The 21,001-nt window shown below is 40.8% G+C and overlaps 1 protein-coding gene across 24 annotated transcripts in view; it reads right to left on the reverse strand.

The window, feature by feature from the left end:
- DTNA (dystrobrevin alpha) overlaps positions 1-21,001 on the reverse strand; it is a 243,459-nt gene that overhangs the window by 38,122 nt on the left and 184,336 nt on the right. For 11 of the 24 annotated variants that reach the window (XR_006414079.1, XM_044424046.1, XM_044424045.1 and 8 more), the window contains 3 exons: positions 12,314-12,412; positions 11,321-11,413; positions 10,777-10,830 (listed from right to left, as the gene is read on the reverse strand). The exons of 3 other annotated variants lie outside the window; for them this stretch is intronic. Coding sequence is in view for 20 of the 21 variants with exons in the window: in XM_044424046.1 (XP_044279981.1) it covers positions 10,777-10,830; positions 11,321-11,413; positions 12,314-12,412 (246 nt within the window). In the remaining variant the exon portion in view is untranslated. The remainder of the gene's footprint in view (positions 1-10,776; positions 10,831-11,320; positions 11,414-12,313; positions 12,413-21,001) is intronic. 10 more of the 24 variants (XM_044424038.1, XM_044424040.1, XM_044424037.1 and 7 more) reach the window with 5 other exon arrangements.

A 21,001-nucleotide genomic window follows, 5' to 3' on the forward strand; every position in this document is an offset into this window, starting at 1 on the left:
GCCCTGGGATGCTATCTCAGGGACTAGAGGATTGCCCTGCCCATCACTTTATGCAGTAGAATTTATACAGTAAGTAATCTCATTCCCGTTTCAGAAAGTATATTCACCTTCCCCCCAAAGAAATTCCCAAATTCAGTATATAAATTTTGGATTTCCCCCTAACAATCTTCCAGAATGGAGCTTAAAGCAGATTTGCTTATTCTTTTAAGGTGCAACTTGTATACTTGTTTAGACAAAACAAAGACTGTCTGGGAGGGGATGAGCATTGTAGCCTCCTGATTTTTGTCTAAACATGCACAGGATTGTCCTCTTAGATTTTCATTCTAGTATGTCACTGCAAAGTGTAAAAAAACCCCAGTCTTTCTTTCAAATAATGGATAACAATTTTAGTGTATTGAGTTTTAAGTTATCTCACACTGCCTTCCAGATAAGAGGGAATTATAACTAACTTTTTCCAATATGTATTTTGATATATTGTATGTCAATAAAAGGATGAAAGATGAAAAATTACTTGCAATTCTTGACCTGCTTGAGAGTCTTATAATTATTTCCATTTTGTTTACTAAATTTGACTTCTACATATTAGACTGTTTTTCATGATGTAACAGTTCACCATGGATTATTTAACCCATGTTGAGGCTGTAGGGCATGCTGCTGCTATTTTGCCTATCCAGGTGTTACTTGAGAGTTGTCCTGTCATGGAAACCTGATGAATATGATTTATGTGAAAATTAGACAAACCACACATAACTTAGAATGAATCATAGTTTATAAAAGTTTGTTTAGTCTTCACACAAACAATGTTTGCTGGATTTGCATGATTTGACAACCCCAAGATAAGCAAAGTGGTGCCCATCTGCCTAGTGGCTCATTGTGGATTAATAAGCTATGATGAACTGCACCATATTGTGTGAACCATGTCTATATCTTGATGGGTCTCCACCAGTTAACTAATAGCACAGTTCTATGCATGCTTACTCAGAAGTACTACTGAGTTCAGTGATGCTCAATCTGTAAGTATATATAAGATTGCAGTTTAGGGTTATAATTCTATACATACTTCCATGGAAGTAAGTCCCTTTGAACACAGTGAGTCTTACATCTAATTAAACCCATATAGGATTCTGCTGCATACAATTTGTTGATTAAACTTATGATTAGGGTGTAATCCTACAGCTGCTTAAATAGAAAAAGCATTCTATAACTCTTAGCATGGCTGGTAAAGGTATGCTGAAAACTGTGGAGCTTTTTTTTTTTTTGCTTAATCAAGCATAGGATTGTTTACATGCTTACATGCATGGAACAAGGGGTAGTTGTGGTGATCTCTGTTGCGGCCATACTTTGCCACATGTATCGACTCCTGCTGGCTACTTTTGACCATCTAGATTTAGTATTGGAGAGGGAAGGGAAAGAGGCTGGGGCACTGAGAGGAATCCGTATGGCAGCCTCAGTCTCCCCACTTCTCTGGTTCCTTGTGTACCCCTTTTCAGGGCAGCTCACAGGAATCTTTCTAGGATGGCTGCAACAGGAGTGGGGCAGGGGCTAGTCTTTTGGAATCCCAACTCTGAGGTTGCAGAAGGCTACAGAATTTCATCTAAATGAATTGAGGGATGCAGATTGAAACCAGTTATTAACTTTGCAATTCAAAGCATATTTACTTAGATGTAAGTCCCATTAATTTCAACAGAATGATTACAAACCTATTTAAAACTGATAGCAGTTGTAAGACCAGAGCTTGTTTTACTAGAAGATTTTCTTATTGTACCTCTAGAAATCATTTATATTTCTGATCTCCCCAGTAGTACAGCAAGAAAAGGGGGCTGTAAAACATAACTTATTGCAGAAGTTGAGGGATCAAAGGAGAAAATACACATGCCAGCAACATTTGGAAAGGGATACTGTATTGTATACATGTTTCTATGGTAATGTTAGAGGTTTCCAGGCCAACTTGGAAGAATGGGAGTGCTTGCTTGGTTTTAAAGGAGAACTGAAACTGGTAGAACAGACAGATTTAGTAGAATGTTTGAATCTCTGATACAAACTCTTCAGGAAGGGCAGGGAGGGGTGGTGTTATGGATGTTGTTGATCTCTATTATCAAAGAGGGTAACTTATCTAACAAATGTGAACATTCAAAGGTGCCAGATTCCTCTACAGAATCTCACTCTGGGTCACAATACTAGGCCCCAGTAATAATTCTATTCTAGGTATGCTATCATCCTGATGGCCATCTCTTTCAGGGTGATCTTGAGATGGAGAAGGAAATCAGAGACATCCAAAGGAGAATGTGTTCCAGTAATGGATTCTTTCAATTGACCTCCATTCTATGGATAGATGTGTGTTCCAGTGATGACAGTGAGTTAATATTCTAGATACAGTTATGCTTTAAAACACTCATGGGAAAGAAGGTGACCCTGAACTTAATCCTAAATGATGTCAAAATCTACTGCAAAATCAAATTATTGAATTGACTGAGAACAGTGATCACAGCACTATCAATTTTAATTTTATAATGGAAAATTGTCACACAAATCAACATACTGAATTCAAAAGAGGACATATCCCTAAAATGAACAAACTGGTAAAAACAAAGATGAAAGGGAAAACCAAGAAGGTGAAATGTCTTCAAAATGTGTGTGTGTGTGTTTTGGAAGGGTTCACTCTAAACCACAATAACAGAAGCTCAGCTAGAATGTAAACTATAGGTCAGGAAAGGTAACACAAAGTGCAAGCAGACACCATCATGGTAATTAACAACTTCAAGAAAGCTATTAGAGATAACAAGACTTCCTGCAGAAAATTGAAGTCTTGGCTAAACAAAGAGAAGAAAGAGGAAGACAAACCTGTACCAGAGAAATGCAAGAGACAGTGCATGGCACAGCCACCCATTGTGGGTAACTAGTCATAGTGGGTTGCCATGTCACCCAAATCCAACATGTTTCAGTCAAGTTGTTGTTGTTTTGGCCACAAGCCACCCCAACAATCCATAGCTTTTTCTAGGGATTTAACTCAGGAGAGGTTGCTTGTCATCCAAAGCTGGGAGATGGATTCCATTGTGGGTTGCAGGAAATGGTGAGTTGCTTGGCAAAAGCAGCTAAACCCCCTAGCTGCTCTTGAAAGGTTGTCACTGCCGTATAGGCTAATTTGTGAACACATGACAGCACTCAGTTGTCTAGCTGTCAATTGAAACACCCTTTGGGAAAGAAACTGCAAAATGAGTAGTATAAACTGTAATCCTAACCCTTAGCAAGTCTCCAGCTGATCCAAAAAGGGGAGATCTTAGGGCAACCTGATTTTCATAGCTCTTGTTCAGGGCACTTGTTGCAGTTTCCTGACAACTATCAAGAAATCCTGATGTGGGGTCTCATTTGGGCAGCATTCTGTTCCATCCCATTCTGCAATATCTAAGGGGTTTTTTAAAGTTTCTTTAAAATCTGTGCATTCAGGGATTGAAGGGAGGACAGGTATGCTGTGGCTAGAACTAAGTGAAGGGGATATTTGCAGCTTGCATGGCTAGATAGTAAATGAAAAGAAATTTGCAATGCAGTTGTTACTAGAAGTGGCATGTGGCTCTGAGACACCCCCCCCCCGCCCCACAATGAAAATGTAATACTGATCAAAGCAGGGAAAGGGAGAGAAGAGAGCTTCTGCCATGCAGAATACTGAAGGCTGAAAGACCAATGAGGAAGAACAACCAACCCATGGGGAGTCCCATCATCTGTCAGGCACACCATGGGTTGTTAGGTGAACACCCCACATGGTATACCTTATTCACAGGGTGGGTTTCTGTGTCTTGTGAACATGCTCAAACAAGGTACAAAGAAAAAAAGTGGATTTTGAGGAGCATATTGCCAATAACATTGAGACCTGTGATTAAAAAATACATTAGATACAGGAAACTGGCTGGGTCAAAAGAGTGCTAAAGATTCAGAATTGCAGAAGACTAGAAAGAATTGTATTTGTCTTCACTGAAGAACATATACTGTAGGGCAAATACCTATGTCTGAACTAATATTTTAATGAAAGGATTTTTTAAGAATTGAGACAAATAACAATTATAAGAGATGAAGCTTTAGACCTTATTGGCAAATAGAAAATAAGTAACTGGATTCAGGTAGTATCCATATGGGAGCTCTTAAGAACTGAGAAACTGCCAATCTTGAATATATAAAACATGCCTAAAAATAGGCTTCCGTACCTGAGGGCTGGAATGTGGCCAATGTAACACAAATGTTTAAAAAGAGATTGGAGTGAGTGGGGAGAAAACTGGTACATTACAGATCAATTAGCATAATATATGTTCCAGATAAATTCATAGGAAATTTCAATAAAATAAATGGCAAGCACAAAGAAGGAGTAATCCTATTGTAAAAGAATCATAAACTTAGATTCTGCAAAGGAATGTTACATTTTAAGAGTTGTTTCGAGAGTAGATGCTATACTTTCAAAAGGTTTTTGACCAAGTCCCTTACTAAAGATTCCTGAGTAAACTTAGCAGTCATGCAATAAGAGGAGAGGGTCCACTTATGGATAGGTAATTGGTTAAAAAGCAGAAAGCAGATTAGGAACAAATGGCCCACTTTCACAATGGAAGTGTAAACATGAGAGCCCTCAAAGGTTCTGCCCTGGAACCAATGCTTCTGAATTTTCATGACTGGTGTTTGAGCTGGCAATAACTGACCAAGGAAGATATTTTTGGATTTTGGCTCTCTGAACAAAGTCAACCCAGCATCAGGCCTGCTGTAAAAGAAGGCAAACTCCATGTTGGACTTTATTAGGATATAAATAAAAATAAAATGGCCAGTATCATAATGCCCTTATCGGTGGGGAACAGGTTCTTTTCATGAGAGGGGGTAAATGATCTCATAGGCCAATGCATGTGCAGTGTTACACACACCACACAATCAGGAACCAAAGTTCCAGCTAAAACTCCAGTGACCACTTCAGCAATGAACTGGGTTCTATGTGCACAGGCTTGCATGCAGTGTGGCTGCAGCAACTGTACCTATATCTCCCAAAATACCTCAGACTCTGAATCTGAACTAGAAGAAGAGACAGTTGGATTTCTTAGCTGAAATGCTAAGGGCAGTGCACTTTGAGATAAGCCAAGAGCTGTTGAGAACCAAGGCTACCTTTTGTTTGTGGGGAGACACTAGGAAAAGATGGGGAGAGATATAAATTAATGTTTTCTATCATTCAATGCCAGGTCAAATCAGCTAAGCAATTGAGGAGTGTTCCTGCCATCTGACCTGAAAAGCAGTGGGAACCTCCATGAGGGTGGAGCTTGCTCCATTGGGGAAGGGAGATTCAGTTGGAATCAACTTCTTAGATGAAGCTGCTCTAACTAGCTGGTTCAGTAACGTGACCCCTGCAATGCTCCCTTTACATCACAACGTTAGTCCTGGTTGGCCTGCTTTAACATAAGACTGCAGTTAGAAGTCTCTCCTCTTGACCTGCTGGGAGGAGAAAAAGAGTGGTGGAGGGAGAAAACTGCTTATGACAGCCACTTCCCCAATTAAGACAGCTGGAGGACCAATCCACCACAACTTTTGTCCATCCATTTCAGCCATGCATTTTTGCCAATTGGAGGAGACACAGGTAAAAATATTCCAACCCACACATAGGGTTGGTTTTTCTGAGTAGATACATTTTAGTCAAAACCAGTTTTTGAATTATGCATCAGTATACAGACTTATACGGGCAAGGTAGAGTGGAGGAAGGGCCCATATACATTATAAGACCCAGTTTTATAACTGGGAGTTAAGACAGCATTGAAACATGTGAATAGGGAAAAACATGCTTAGATGGTTTTATTACTGTTTATTATATTTTTCACTGCACTTAGAACTGGTTTCTCCTGTCAAAAGCCATGTGCTTAAATGGTATATGCAGTGGTACCTTGGCTCACGAATGCCTCACTTCACAACCAAATCAGGTTGTGAACAAAAATTTCATAAAAATTTTGACACAGGTAGCGAACTCTGCATTGGGTGGTGACTGTGATCACAGCCATTCCCTCCCCTTGAGTGGGAAGATGGCCATGATCGTGCTGGGGGTGGGGGGAGGGATAGCCGAGATCATGCCTGTCTTTTCTGCAGGAGCACAACCATGATCTTGGCCATCTCGCTCCCCTAGCACGATTGCGCCCGTCTCCCCCATCACAGCATGCCTGGGTTTGCACCCGTCTCCCCCCCCCCAGCACGCCGGGATGACGGGCGCGTGCAGGGATGATGGGAGCAATCACGGTCGTGCCGGGGGGGGGGGGCAGGGAGATGGCTGTGCTCCTGCTCAGGGGTGGGGGAAGATGGCCATGATCTTTGTTGTTCTTTGTCACTTTGCTTCACATTTTTCTGATTAAAAAAATAGTTACAGCATGGATTAACCTTATTTACATTGAACCTTATGGGGAAATTTAACTTGGCTCACGACCAATTTGGGTCATGACCAGAGTCCTGGAATGGATTAAGTTCGTGAGCCAAGGTACCACTGTATATAAATTGAATATAATTCTGAACTGAACAAACATGCAATTGAAAAACCTGACATTCGAGGAAGAATGTAAACAATGCATTAATTCAGGATGGAGAACTTATGGTCTACCAGCCTAATCTGGCATGCTGAGCTTTTGCATCCAGCTCATGGCCCTTTCCATACCCTGCTGTTATCTTGAAGCTGCAGTAACACAGGTAATCCTGTGATTCTTCTTACCACACCTCCTGTTTTCTCAGTATGGAGGGTTGTCCACATGCCAATTGGACTACTGCTTTGGTAGTCCACCAACCTCTTCTTCATTGGGGGGAAAGCACAGCAAAATAAAATTGTCCCAGTCAAGACACAGGACAGAGGTTTTGAGTAGCCTAACTCTACTCAAAACTATACTTCTTCCTTTATGCACCTGCATTCATAATTATGGTTAGGTAGAGTAAAGGAAGGGATCAGATACTGCAGGGGCCCCACTACAGCATACTTTATGCAGATAGATGGCTTGTGGCCCTTAATGTAAGGGAGAGGAGCAGCTTTCTCCATAATGGAACACTGTTTACAAGTGCGGCATTTTGCTCCTACCCCCAGAATAATACATGGAAATCCTTCACTTACACAGAAGAAAGTTTGAAGAATTGGAGCTGTGGTGAATCTGCACTATGTCTTTTATCATCTCAGCATCTGATGTAGGAATCAGGAGTCTTCCCTTTAACTGTTCTTTAATTTACCAATCGCTCCCATTGAATTACAGGAGAAAATAAAAGACTGTAATAAAGGAGATGGCTAAAAAAGGAGAAAATTGCTTTCTACTGACAAAATGTAAAGGAATAATAAAGAAGAAACTTAACCCCAGTTGCTGTTACCGGTGGTTGTTTCTTGCTGCAGGGCAAATAAGTCATCAAAAGGCCATGGGCATCCCATGTGACCCTTCAGCTAGAAATCCACTAGGCAGGTAGAAAAGTCAGAGCCATGTCCATTATCTTCTATAAGCAAGGCAAGGGGGCAAATTCATCACTGTTTGCTATTCTTTCAACTGAACACGTGAACTTACTCTTAGATGCATTTGTTGTGGCTAAAAGTTTTGTTGTATAGCAATATACAAAAAGAAGGCAGGGAGAAATACTAATTATTTCTTGGTTGATGCAAGGGTACTCTTCTGAGAGTACTGGAGTGTATTATTTCAACCAAAATCAACTCAGATGGCTCAAGGAAATTAGTCATACCACAACTGTCTGCGAAAGGAAACATACACCCACACACCAGTAAACACAAACCACTCTGATTTGAAGGCAAATTACTTCCCATCCCCAGTTGCCCAAATAAACACAAGGACTGAAGAGTACATTTCATTCCTGAAATTAGCATAAGAAAAATGTTTGTGAAATATATTGGAAACCCCACACTTCAATTTTGCTTATTCATATATTTGGATGGTTTGAATCATTTGTTTTTCTCATGTAGGCTCATCTCAGTGTTGACCTCTGGGAAAAGCATATCTATTTATATGAAATTATCTGAAACATTATTTATCTTACCAGTTGTTAACTCTTCATGTGGTCACTGAAATAGCATTGTTTAACAGAACTCTGATGTACCAAGCTTAGCAAGCTATTCTATCTCTATGCAATGAAAGCTTCAACTTTTAATTTCTATACACCATCAAGCTCTTGTTAAACATACTGATGCAAGCCAGACCAGTTTTCCTCTCTTCAGTTGGCAACTACAGATATCCAAATGTTTTTGATGCCCCCGAGAGCATTCAGATGAGATCACACAAAAGCCTGGTTCACACATAATCAAAACTAAGAGACCCACTTGGCAGGATCATAGCCTCATTAACAAAACCTGGTTAACCTGATGGCACATGAAGGCTGTTGTATGCACCCGTACATAATTGTCTTCACTGGCACAGTTTGCTATGTCATCTGAACCAGGGTGTCTTCTTTGAGGTGGCAGAATCCCTCAAATAACCTAAAGGCTACAGCAGAGTTATTTGAAGGTTTCCCTGCCCTCTCCAACCAGCAATGCCACCCAGATTTGGATGACATAAGCTGTGCCCAGGGGATGATGATGGAAATCATGCCCATCATGTGTCAAGATTTAAATAGGCCACAGTAACTTATTTAGATTGTGTAAACCAGATCAATTAATCTTTCTGGATAGACACAAATAGGATTGTACTGTCAATTAGGTTCTAAATAAAGATAGTTGCAGGTATTTGTTTAGATGGCATGACAATTGTGCCAACAAGGGTAATTAGGAAAATCCAGCTGGCATGCACAGTAGGGGAAATGAGCCACTGTGCCCTATTTCCCCTTAATAGTTCAAATTGGCCTAGAGTATGATTTGAAACAGGAATTGGTATTTTATGTGAGTTTTGCACTTGGTTTAACTATGGGTTGCTAACCACAGACAACCCAAGAAGAGAACCTAAGTTCTATTGCTGATTGTGAACTCTGGGTTACAAAGTTTACAATCAGTCATAACACATGATTTGCACATAACAACCCATGATTCCACAACTTGCAATTCAACAACAATCCATGCTCTTGATTGGCATTACATGCAGACCAGGATGTCTACACAGAATTTAGAGTATCTTGGAAATGCTTTATTAACTCATGTGATGATACATTGCTTTGCATTGTTCAGGTTTCTCAGTTCTTTAAGACTATCAAGGCATTCCTTTTTTGTTTGTTTGTTTTTAACTGAGGACCACAAGGGGATGGTACCTTATTTTTGCTGTTATGTGTAGTACCTCACTGAGCTGCAAAAATAAGTACTTTTGATGAAGTTGTGGCTTTAATTCAACCTTTTTTGGAACTATCTAAGGAAGAATTTTCCAAAATGTTTCTAAGTTCCATTACTTAGCTATTCTTATAATTAAGAATACATATTCTAAATTGATACTAATATTGTTAACTTCAAATCTGCTTTCTCCTGCAGCTGTAAGTAGAACACAGTGGACCATCATCATCGTCTGGAACCTGCTGCTTGGCTGGTACAAGCATTCTCAGGTTGGAAAGCAGTCATCAGTTAAATGCATAGCCACTCACAAAACCAGTCATTTAATGATAATATCAGAAGTGACATAGCTCTACAAAAACTATGAGCAGAACTATGTACACAAACTATAATCTGCAGGTACAACAGATCCTTTTGTATTGGCTGAGCCCTGAGTATTCAAAAGTATGCTTTTCATCACTCAGTGGCATTAGGCATTATATAACACTTGACTGTCTGTTAGCCCTTAGCTAATTTTGCCTATCAAAGTCAAAGAGGTATTCTGCATAAATGCCTGATACTCTTTTAAAATCAAATAAGTTAAAACTGAATTCTTTGAGTGTACATAATCAGATGTTTCCATTTGAACATTATTTATTTGAATGATCAAGGGCTTTATTTTTCATTTACCCTTCTAAACTTCAGAGGCCTTAATCAAAGACTTGTCATTGACCAATTTCTTCTCCCTATTGAACATGTTTAACTGTATCAGTGCAAGCTTGTCAGGATAAATGGAAAGGAACTCATCAGAATTTGACTGATAAGAGGAACAATATGCAATGGTTACAGCTAACAGGATTAGAGACAGAGAACTCTGAGTAGGATATTCCCATGATGGATGAAAAAGGCCTGCTATATGACAACCCTGTTCAGAGAGAACCCATCAATTAAATAACTATTAATGAAAATCTTCCCTACACTGTCACACTACAAGGAGCTTACCAGGAATATTTGATACATGGAAGCAGAAGCCCCTTGAAACCATTTGGGAAAATGGACCACACATTATCCAGTACTAAGTTTCATTCCTGATCCTACATCTTGAATACATAATGAATGTGATGATTGGCTTTTGCAGGGCACTGCAGGACAGATGACAGCATGCTTTCAATTAACCTTTCATCAACTGCTTTTGAGCACCATCTTAGGCACTGCTGTGTAGCAGTAGCAAAGTAGGCAAATAAAAGCCTTCATAACCCTTTTTAACTCTCACCTTTCCTCACTTTCAAATGGATTCCAACAAATGTGTGAATCTGTGCCTTTGGCAAAGCCAGTGTGGTTTAGTTGACAGGATGCTGGACCAAAGAGATCAGGGCTCTCAAATCTCTGCTCAGTCTTGAACCTACTAGATACTTTGGTCAGATATCTGTCGTTATTCCACAAAGTTACTCTGACAATAAACAATATAAAGACTGGAAAGCAATCTGCATGTTAAAAGCACAATATAAACAATGATTAGTAACAACCACCTCCAGGACAATCTTAAAATTGCAGTAATTGCACTTACATACTGCATTTTTATTTGATGTTGCTTGTCCAACAAGGATTTCTCCTCAGAATAAATTCTATGTAAGGAAGAGTATATATTGTCACATACTTCATCAACATATAGTTAATATGCACTGAGGAACAGTGGCTACTTGTGCCTTCACAATATGTACAGATGCAGTGAAATCATGTGCCTACAATAACTAGATACTTCACGAAAGAATTAATATCTGTGCAGAAAATTCATAGCATGAAGCAACTCTTTGCTGGATCATGGAGTTTGTAGCCGAGTTTGTCAGTTACTAGGCTAAGTGGTCAAATTGTGTATAATAACTTTAAGTACACTAATGTCTGCCTTTTAAAGACTAACATGAATCAATGTGCATGGTAATAAGAGTAACCAAGGCAGCTGTTTATAATATTTAACACTGCAGCTGAAATCAAATGGAATGAGTCAATTTAGTTTGTGCTCCATTCTTTAGAGATTGCATTTTGCTAGGACCTGGATTCACCAGGGTAAAGTCCCTCCTCTAAAGACCCCCACCAACGTGCCCAGCCTGCACTAACCGTGAGGGGTTGTTCTGGAGCATGTTGACATACAACCCAATGAGAACATGTTCATCAGCCAGCCTGTCTGCAACATCGAGGCTATACTGTAACCTGAAACAGGGTTGGGGGGAAAAGGGTGTAGTCCAGACAGACAAAGAGAAATAAACAGAGAAAGCAGGAGCAAGTAAGAGTGTGAAGTGGGAATTTATCAAATGAGCAGTCAAATGTTTTTCAAAAAACAAGTGCTGAAATTGTTATCAATTCCAACCAATTGAGATAGAACCCAGAGTTATTAAGAAAGATGGTATGTAAGGCACGAGTATCAGGTTGGTGGAGTATACAAAGCACCTATAAAGATCTACAGAAGCAGAGATGCTCAAGAACCATGCAGGATCTGGCCTTGGATTAGTGCTATAAATGAGGCACAATTTAAAAGATGACAACTTTTGGAATTTGCTAGTATTAGCTGAAATCCTTAGCACGCTTAAGTAGAAGTAATTCAACTGATGTCAGTTGCATGTCTTAGAGCTGATTTACACATATAAAAATCAAGTTATATAATTCCTAGGAACAAATAATTTCAAGTAGCATGTAGAGAACTGAATATCAGAAAGTCTGCTGCTGTAAAATATTATTTCCACATAGCAATCTAGTGCATCAGGTAAAATGGCTGAGAAGATTTTGATATGATTACTTTCAAGTGCAGAGTGAAATAATGCAGTTCTATTAACTGTGCACCACACAAATGACATACATATATAGACTGACTCTTAAGACTGAAGTGTAAAGTTTAGTTATGCATTCACAAGTTTGCATAACATGTACGATAACCTGTATTTAAGATGTCATATAAAGTATTTGATATGTCTTTGTGATTAATCCAACTGGTAAATTATGGAGAAATTTTAAAAGCTCCACTTAATACCTTTTGTAGGATGCACTGTATACTGTAAGAAGGCATTTGCTTTAGTTGTGTTAGTGCAGGGTGTTGATGTGCCTTTTTAAACTTACCCTTTGCCTTTCAAAAAAGCTGGAGCAGCCCTAGCCAGCAATTTGTTCTGCTCTACTTCATTATTCTTGTAAGGAGAGCTAGTTAATGAGACAGGACAACTAAGAAGACAGTAAACAGTGATGGCTATAATCCACTGAAATTTATTTATTAACTCTGAAACATAGGGTAAGTAATTTTCAATGAAATGCCTATCCCTGTCTGTTCAGAAATACAGTAAGTCTAGTTTAGTTCATTCAGACTTACTTCCAGGTTAGTCTGTACAGGATTTCCGCATCAAAGAACAGATAATTCTAAAATCTAAATCAGTATAAAAGTTAAAATAAACACTTTCCCCCCAACGTAGTATGTTGATTTTCTACAAGTTTATAAAACTTTTCTAAGTTAAAAAATAAACAAAAATAATACCAGCTCTTTAGGAGTCCAATACACAAAGACCAATCAAAATGAATGCTGAACACCTATTCAATTTCTAAAATTGCAAGTTGGGCATTGTATCGTATGAGATTTAATGCTGCCAACTCTTTTGAAACATTTTCTAGGGAAGTATTTCTGGGGCAGTGGAAAAGGATTATGTCAAGAAATGATTCTTCTCTTTGCCACTATAGAAAGAGGAGAAAGAATATACCCCAAGTAAATGTCTATATATAACTGAACAAGCTTTGACTTAAGATCACTAATTTAGAAATATTCTTGTATATTTCTCATTATGATTATTCTCCTCTACATTTTTAGTTTTAGTTTCATGTTTAAATAGACAAATAACCACAATAACTTGCATTTCTTGATGCAGTTCTGAAAAAAAGAAATGTAATTCAAAGTGGCTTTTTTACTCTTTCAAACTGAAACATGACATAAAAACTTTCATCCTTAGTCTAGTTGTTAATTTCTTTGCCATCTTTTTATGTCAGTAAGTGAAACATGCATATTACAACTAAAGGAATCGTGGCTGTGTACTATGCAAGATGATAGATATCTCCTTTTACAGCATACCATAAGAAGTGATTGAGTTGCTGTGGTGTAATCAAGACAAAAATTATGTGTAGTCTAATAGATTAAGTATGTATAATCTAATAGCCTAATCTAAAGTCCTACTATTCCTAAATACTAGGATTGAAGTCTACGTAATCACATGGATAGATCTGAGGCTAATGTTATACCACACTAATTTGGAAGCAGGTTTCCATGAAATCAGTGAAATCTTTCTTGTTAAATGGAGACGATGCAAAGTTTCATGGGGCCACAATGTCCAAATGCAGCTTAATGTGTACAGGGGATTTCATGTTCTTTTTATGATAGGCATGTCATTATGTATACAAAAGGGAATTGCTATGTGCACACAATAGCAATTTCTAACTCTCAGAAGAAAACACAGAGCCCTAGCTATGGGATGGTATAAAAATGAAATAAGTCAATAAAATAAACATCACTTCATTTGCACATTGGTGACTCCATATGAACATCTAGTCCACAGAAGATGGTGCACATGTTGAGGAACAAGGAGTTAATCATCTGGCATATTAATTAAGCAACCAGGAGTTCAAGCTACAAAATAAATGCTACTCTTTTAAGTCCATTGCTTTTTTGTGTGCTGCCAATTAACTACAGCTCCAATAGACTGATCTCCTGTAATGGAATCAACATGATTAAGTCATAGAAATGGTCAGAATTACATGGTGTTACTACAGAAAACTTTTGTCAGACCAGGAATTTTCATCTGAATGCTTGCAGGCTTTTATTTTAGCATGTGAAGATACTTGACAGTCTCCATTTCTACCTACGAGACTACTAGTATCTCATGGGTTTTATGGGCTTTTACAGTGATTGGCCTGACCACAGATGCATAGATCTCTCATGCTCATGTGTCTCCTTAAATCACTGTAGAACACACATGTAGGAGTCCCTGAACAAGCAAGAAGCCTCCAAATCTACAAGAACAGACTCTCCTGGGTTCATTGCAGTGTGGTTCTGCTGTAGCAAGAACCACTAACAAATTCTGCATATAATAGAATTTAGAAGTATTTCTACTGACTGGGATATGCTAAGTACACTAGAACAGATTTTAACATTTATGGTTTCTCTGTTAGATTCTGAATGGTAAAAATGTGTGTGGCATATGTTGAGATTCATTTCCTTCTAGGTGAAATAAGAAAAGTGCAAATAGAAACATGATGCAATTTATACCAAAACCCAAAATGGGGCAGTGCCTTATAAAGAGGAAAAAGCAGCATTCAGTTCTTAAGAAGGGGGAAAATCAGCAGCTACTGTAAGATTCTGAAATTGACAGCTATATTGCTTTGTTACAAATATTTGTGCTACTTTTGCATAGCATAAATATATATCATATATATCATGATGTTAGTGGAAGCAAATCACTAAGCAATGAACGAGAAATATAGTTTCCATCTAGTCTTAATTAAGCAAAGCGTAATATAAAGTTGCCAACAAGAACAAAGTAAGTGATCTACTGTCTCCTGTCCATGGTCCTGAAGTAGCCATCAGACCATTCTTCTGGAATAATTTAGCATTATGTTGAAAATTATGCTCACAGATACACATATAAATATTATTTTTCTTATTCATTTAATGAATGATTTAAAGGATTAATTAAGCTCATAAGATATTTGGAATCTAATCAAAATGGCATTAGCTAATTCATAGAGTACAAGTCTATCAATGGCTATTAGAACACTGTCTAAATGTAACTTACAAATTTATATTTATTTATTTATTTATTTATTAAAACATTTTTATGCCGCCCCATTCGCCGAAGCCTCGGGGCGTCTATAGTAACCATGCTACCCTGCAACAGGTGCTGGAGCTGAATGGCATTGCCTTCTTGCCCTGTGTATGGCCTTCCTGGAAGCACTGGTTGGTCACAGAGGAAAACAAGAGGTAAGCTTGGCCACAGGACACTTTTTGTGTTCTTTTATGCCATGAGTGTTAGGAGTGTTACATCAGAAGAGAAAGATAATCATCCCAAGGGTTGAATTCCACTTTGGAGAAGTTATAAGGACAACATTCCAGTGGTAGGTGGTACCAAAGACATAAAGAACAGAACTAAAAATACCTGCCCCTTCAGCTTTCAGCTGAAAGCTATTACTGCTGGGTACTCTGCTGTCCTTTGGAATAGGTAAAAACTGAGAAACCACCAAATAACCAGGATAAGGGTACACGGTCCTCTTGGGGACTCTGCAACTCAGAGAACTGCAAACTCAGGAGAGTGGATAGGGACCCAAGGCCTGAGCTTCTGCATCCCTGTTTTTGTGCTGGAACAAATGCAATCTTTGATCCCCCACAGTTATTTGGATACTGTCCATTATATACTAACAGAAGTGAAGGAAGACTATTCTTTCATACCTAGTATTATCAAGCTGATGAGAAAATTATCATAGAATCATAGAAGAGTTGAGTTGGAAGGGGCCATGAAGGCCATCGGGTCCAACCCCCTGCTGTTGCAGGACAATTTACACCATCCCACCCAGATGGCTGTCCAGTAACCTTTTGAATTTCTCTAGTGTGAGTGTGCCCACCACCTCTCTAGGCAGATGGTCTCACTGTCATATCGCTCTGACAGTGGGGAAGCTTTTCTTAATATCTAGCCTGAATCTGGGTTGTTGCAGCTTGAATTGGTTATTCTGTATCCTGCACTCTGGTATCAGTAAGGAGAGATCTTGACCTTCCTCTTTGTGACAGCCTTTGAAATACTCAAAGAGGAATATCATGTTCCCCCTCAGTCTTCTCATCTCAAGGCTAATCTTGCCCAGTTCTCTCAGTCTCTCCTCATAGGGCAGTATTTCCAAACCCTAAATCATTTTTGTTGTCCTCCTCTAATTTCTATTTTTTCTGCATCTTTCGTAAATCTTGGTGCCCAGATTTAATAGTGGACTCACTATTCCAGATGAGGTCTGACTAGTGAGGAGTATAGACAAACTAATTATGTTAAGTTACACCTTTAAAAATATAGTTAATGGACATGAATATGTAACAAAGCAAAAAAAGTGGGGGAAGGGAGACAAAAAAGAAAAAAACCCCCCAAAACTGTGCATAAAGGTCACAGTGGTTCTTCCAAAGTTGTTAAGACTGGACGATTAAAAAGGCAAACACATGGCCTTGACAGGATCCTGGTTTTTACACACACACATGCACACATATTTGGCATAGATTGTAGTTTTTGTTTCCAAAATATAAAACTACTATGATTTCTGCAGATCAAATGTTGGTCTACTAAAACATGGAGTGCGACTTTTTTTCTGAAACTGATCTAAAAGGAGTAATAACTGCCTGGATCATTTAGGGCTCTCTGCTTAACTTTGTTTCAAAACATATTATTGGTTAACTTCTTGGTTGCTTGTACCCAGAGAAAGAGAAGAGCAGGTTGCTTACCTGTAACTGATATTCTTCGAGTGGCCATCTGTGCAGTCACACATATGAGTTCTGTACCTGCGCAGTGCCTTTGGCTGGAAAGATTAACAGCTAACGGTTTTTGGCGGGAACTTCGCTCCCCCTCCCCCCCTAGCATTATATAAGGAGTGGCGTGTCCGCCATTTTCCAGTCTTTGAAAGACCGACGTTCACTCTCTTAATAAAGTTATTGTCATAATGGCAAAAAAGCCAAAAATTTCAGTGGTACGACAAATAACTAAAGAGATCCTAGCATCGAAGAGAAGGAAGTCGGACCACCCATGACACCAAGCGGGGTCAGAGGGTGGGTTGTGTGACTGCACAGATGGCCACTCGAAGAACATCAGTTACAGGTAAGCAACTTGCTCTTCTTCATCGTGGCCTCTGTGCATTACACATAAGGGTAGAATAACAAACTTACCCAGACTTGGAGGAGGGAGGTGTCATCAGCGAAGAATAGAAGAGAGGACAGCCCTGCCAAACGAGCAGTCTTGTCTGGCGCGGACATCAAGTCTGTAGTGTCTGGCAAAGGTACATGGGGTAGCCCAAGTGGCGGCTCTGCAAACATCTTCCATCGGAACTCCTGATGCAAAAGCCAAAGAAGCAGCCACAGCCCTTGTAGAATGACCTCTTGGAGTAGATGGTAAGTCCAATTTAGCCAATTGGTAAGACAGCGCAATTGTTTGCACTATCCATTTGGAAAGTCGTTGTGAAGTGACTGGATAGCCCCGGTCGTGTTCCGAGTATTTAACAAAAAGTCTATTGGAGTGTCGAACAGATTCAGTCCTAGACCTATAAAAGGTTAAGCAACAATGAACATCCAGCATATGCAGGGATCTCTCTATCGGATTCGAAGGAGCTGGGAAGAACGCTGGCAAAACAATCTCCTGCTGCATGTGAAATGAAGTGGCAATTTTAGGAAGAAAAGACGGATCCAGCCGTAGAACTACCTTTTCCTTATGAAAATTCAAAACAGGGGGGTCTACCCTAAGGGCGCAACATTCAGATGATCTACAGGCTGAAGTAATAGCTACTAGGAAAGCAGTCTTCCATGAGACAAGGCGTAAATCGATTGTCGCCATGGGTTCGAAAGGTGGTTGGGTCAGTGCCTGCAAAACCACTGAAAGACTCCAAGTGGGCATTAAAGGCCTTATCGTCAGATGGAGGCTACCCAATCCTCTCAAAAATCTTTTGATCAGAGGTTGAGAAAAAATAGAGAAACCTTGAACAGTTCCACGGTAGTGAGAAATTGCTGCTGTATATACTTTTATGGAAGAAGGTTTAAGTCCAAACTGATGTAATTCGAAGAGGAATTGAAGAATCTGCTGAATCGATGCCGATGACGCCGGAAATGAGTGAGATTCAGCAAAGTGGGAGAATCTACGCCATTTCGCTGCATACGAGTTCCTCGTGGACGGTCTTAATGCAGATTCGAGAATATATAGCAGATCTTGATGTAAAGTCTGTGGAGTAGAGGTAGTGGGGATCGCTGGTGGTGTCAACATCGGTGCAGTACATACAGTTATCGGATCCTCCAGGCAGTCAATTTCAGCAACAATACGTCTGGGTGTTGTATCGTGCCTCTCTCCTGAGTAATGAGATAAGGAAGGAGAGGGAGCTGAAGAAAATCTTCCTGAGAGATGTGAAGGAGAGTTGAGAACCATGGTTGGCGTGGCCACCAGGGGGTTATCAGTAGCCCTGTGGCCCCTTCGTGAATAATCCTTGCCAACACTCTCATGATGAGGGGGATTGGCGGGAAAGTGTAAAAAGTCAGGCTGGTCCAGGGGAATCATGAAGGCGTCCCCGGACGACCCCTGTCCTATCCCCGCTCTGGAGCAATAGTTCATGCACACCCTGTTCTGTCGGGTGGGAAACAGGTCTATGTCCAGTGGACCCCAGAGGTGGAACAGTCTGTCGCGAACCCGATGGTCCAGTTCCCATTCGTGTGACCGCGACATATGTCTGCTCAAGAGGTCTGCCTCTACTTTGTCCGTGCCCGCAAGATGTACTGCTAGAAGAGTGATACCTCTCGGTATGCACCAGTCCCAAATTTTGATGGACAGATGGGCTAGTTTCGGGGGCCAGGTTCCCCCTTGCTTGTTCAAGTAAAAGACCGTAGCCATGTTGTCCAAAGTTACCTGGACAACCTGATGAAGAAGCACGTCTTCGAACGACTGCAGGGCTTTGAAAACAGCAAGAAGTTCCAGAAAGTTGATGTGGTTCCTGGAATCCCTGGGATTCCACATCCCTTGGGTATGTAGTCCGGAGCAAATGGCTCCCCATCCAAGAAGAGATGCATCGGTACCGAGAGTCACTGTAGGGTACCGAGGCCGAAACAGAACACCGACATTCAAATTGGCTGGTTCTGTCCACCATGACAGGGACTGAAGAACGGAGGCCGGGAGCCGAATCCATTTGGTAGGTGGATCTCTCTGTAGTCAGAACATTCCGTTGAAGAATAACTGAAGAGGACGTAGTCTGAGTCTGGCATGTGGAACCATGGCAATGGATGCAGCCATGTGTCCCAAGAGACTTTGGATAGATCGGGCAGGGACAGTCCTTTCTCGTCGAATCCGAGAGATGCACCGAGCGATGACGTGCTGTCTGTCTTGAGGAAGAAAGGCTCTTGTCAACGTAGAATCCAGCCAGGCTCCGATAAAGTTGATCGTCTGTGCAGGGATAAGAGAAGACTTCTGTTGATTAATGCAAAGTCCAAGGTCTTGTAAAAGAGCACAAGTAATATCAATGGCGGACAAAAGTCCTGCCCTAGTGTCGGAAACCAACAACCAATCATCAACGTACGGATATATCTGAATTCCACATAGTCGAAGGTGTGCGCAAACAGGAGCCATACACTTTGTAAAAACTCTTGGTGCAGTGGCCAATCCAAACGGTAACACCTTGAATTCGTAGATCTCAGAGCCTACCGCGAAAAGAAGGAATCGCCTATGACGTGGATGTATTGAAATATGAAAATAGGCACCCTTCAAGTCCAGTGAGGTGAACCAATCCCCTCTCCCCAGCAACGGAAGTATATTTTGGAGCGTGGTCATCCGAAACTTCTTTGGTGTTATGAATTTACTGAGAGCTCTCAAGTCCAATATGGGTCGGAGACCCACATCTTGTTTCGGGACTGTAAAATATTTAGAATAGAATCCATGGAGTCTGTCTGACAACGATAAGCGACGAACAGATCCCTTAGTAAGGAGTTGGTGAATTTCATCCAATAGTACTGAGGAGGCCGGTGTAAAATGGATAAAATTCGATGATGGAACAATGTCAAATTCAATTCTATAGCTGTGCTGGATAAGGGATAACACCCTTCCATCAGATGTAATGGACTCCCAAATGGGAAGCCGACTATTTAGTCAGTCCCCAAGTGAGAGAGGGGAGGGTGAGGCTGGGAGGAGAGGAAAGGCTCGCACGTCCCATCAGTGCTGTCGCTGATCCGTGTCGAAAAGACGGCGGCCCTCGTGGAAACGCTGGGACGGTTGCTGTCTGCGGTGCTGCTGGCGTTGATGTGGTTGTTGTTGCCGAGGTTGGAATTGTTGGTGGTATTGCGGACGTGACCATGACCACTTACGTAGGGGCTGGGACTGCAGTTCCATACGCCGGGCCGTCATTCTGGATTCATGGATCTTTTTCAGCTTACTGTCCGTCCTCGCATTGAAGAGACCGGATCCGTCGAACGGCATCTCCTCAGTTCTCCGCTTCATCTCTTCAGGAAAATTACAATTACGCAGCCAGGCGTGTCTGCGGAGGGAAATGGCACCGACGAGCAACCTCAAATCAGAATCAACGTGGTGCCTCGCTGTGGAAAGCTGTTGCACCGCCACCTGCATAGTTTCCTTAACAAAAGTTTTTGCCAACTCACCCTGGTTGCCTGGGAAGGTGTCAATGATGGTATTTAGGCGCTGCATAAGGAAGTATTGATAGCGTCGCCTCATAATTTGAAATTCGTAATCCAAGACCCGAAGCAGTGTACACCCGGCAGGCGAAGAAGTCAACTTTTCTTCCTTCCTTATCACAAGGTGAGGTGTGTCCACGTGCTTCCCAGCCCTGAGAGGATTCCACAACAACCGAATTCGGCTTGGGGTGACGGAGGAGGAAAGGGATGTCGGTTGTGGGTGTGCCGGGAGGTCCCATGGTTGAGTCATTGCCTGCCTCAGAGTCGTTATGAGTGGTAAGGTGATGGAGGTGGCCCCTGACTACATCATAAAAACGGTCAGTGCTCGGCCCTGGTTGTTGGTGGGCTTCGATGTCGAGCGACCTCACCAGTCTGCCCAT

The sequence above is a fragment of the Varanus komodoensis genome, unplaced genomic scaffold, assembly GCF_004798865.1.
Source record: "Varanus komodoensis strain SLA01 unplaced genomic scaffold, ASM479886v1 scaffold14_1, whole genome shotgun sequence".
Classification (NCBI taxonomy): Eukaryota; Metazoa; Chordata; class Lepidosauria; order Squamata; family Varanidae; genus Varanus; species Varanus komodoensis.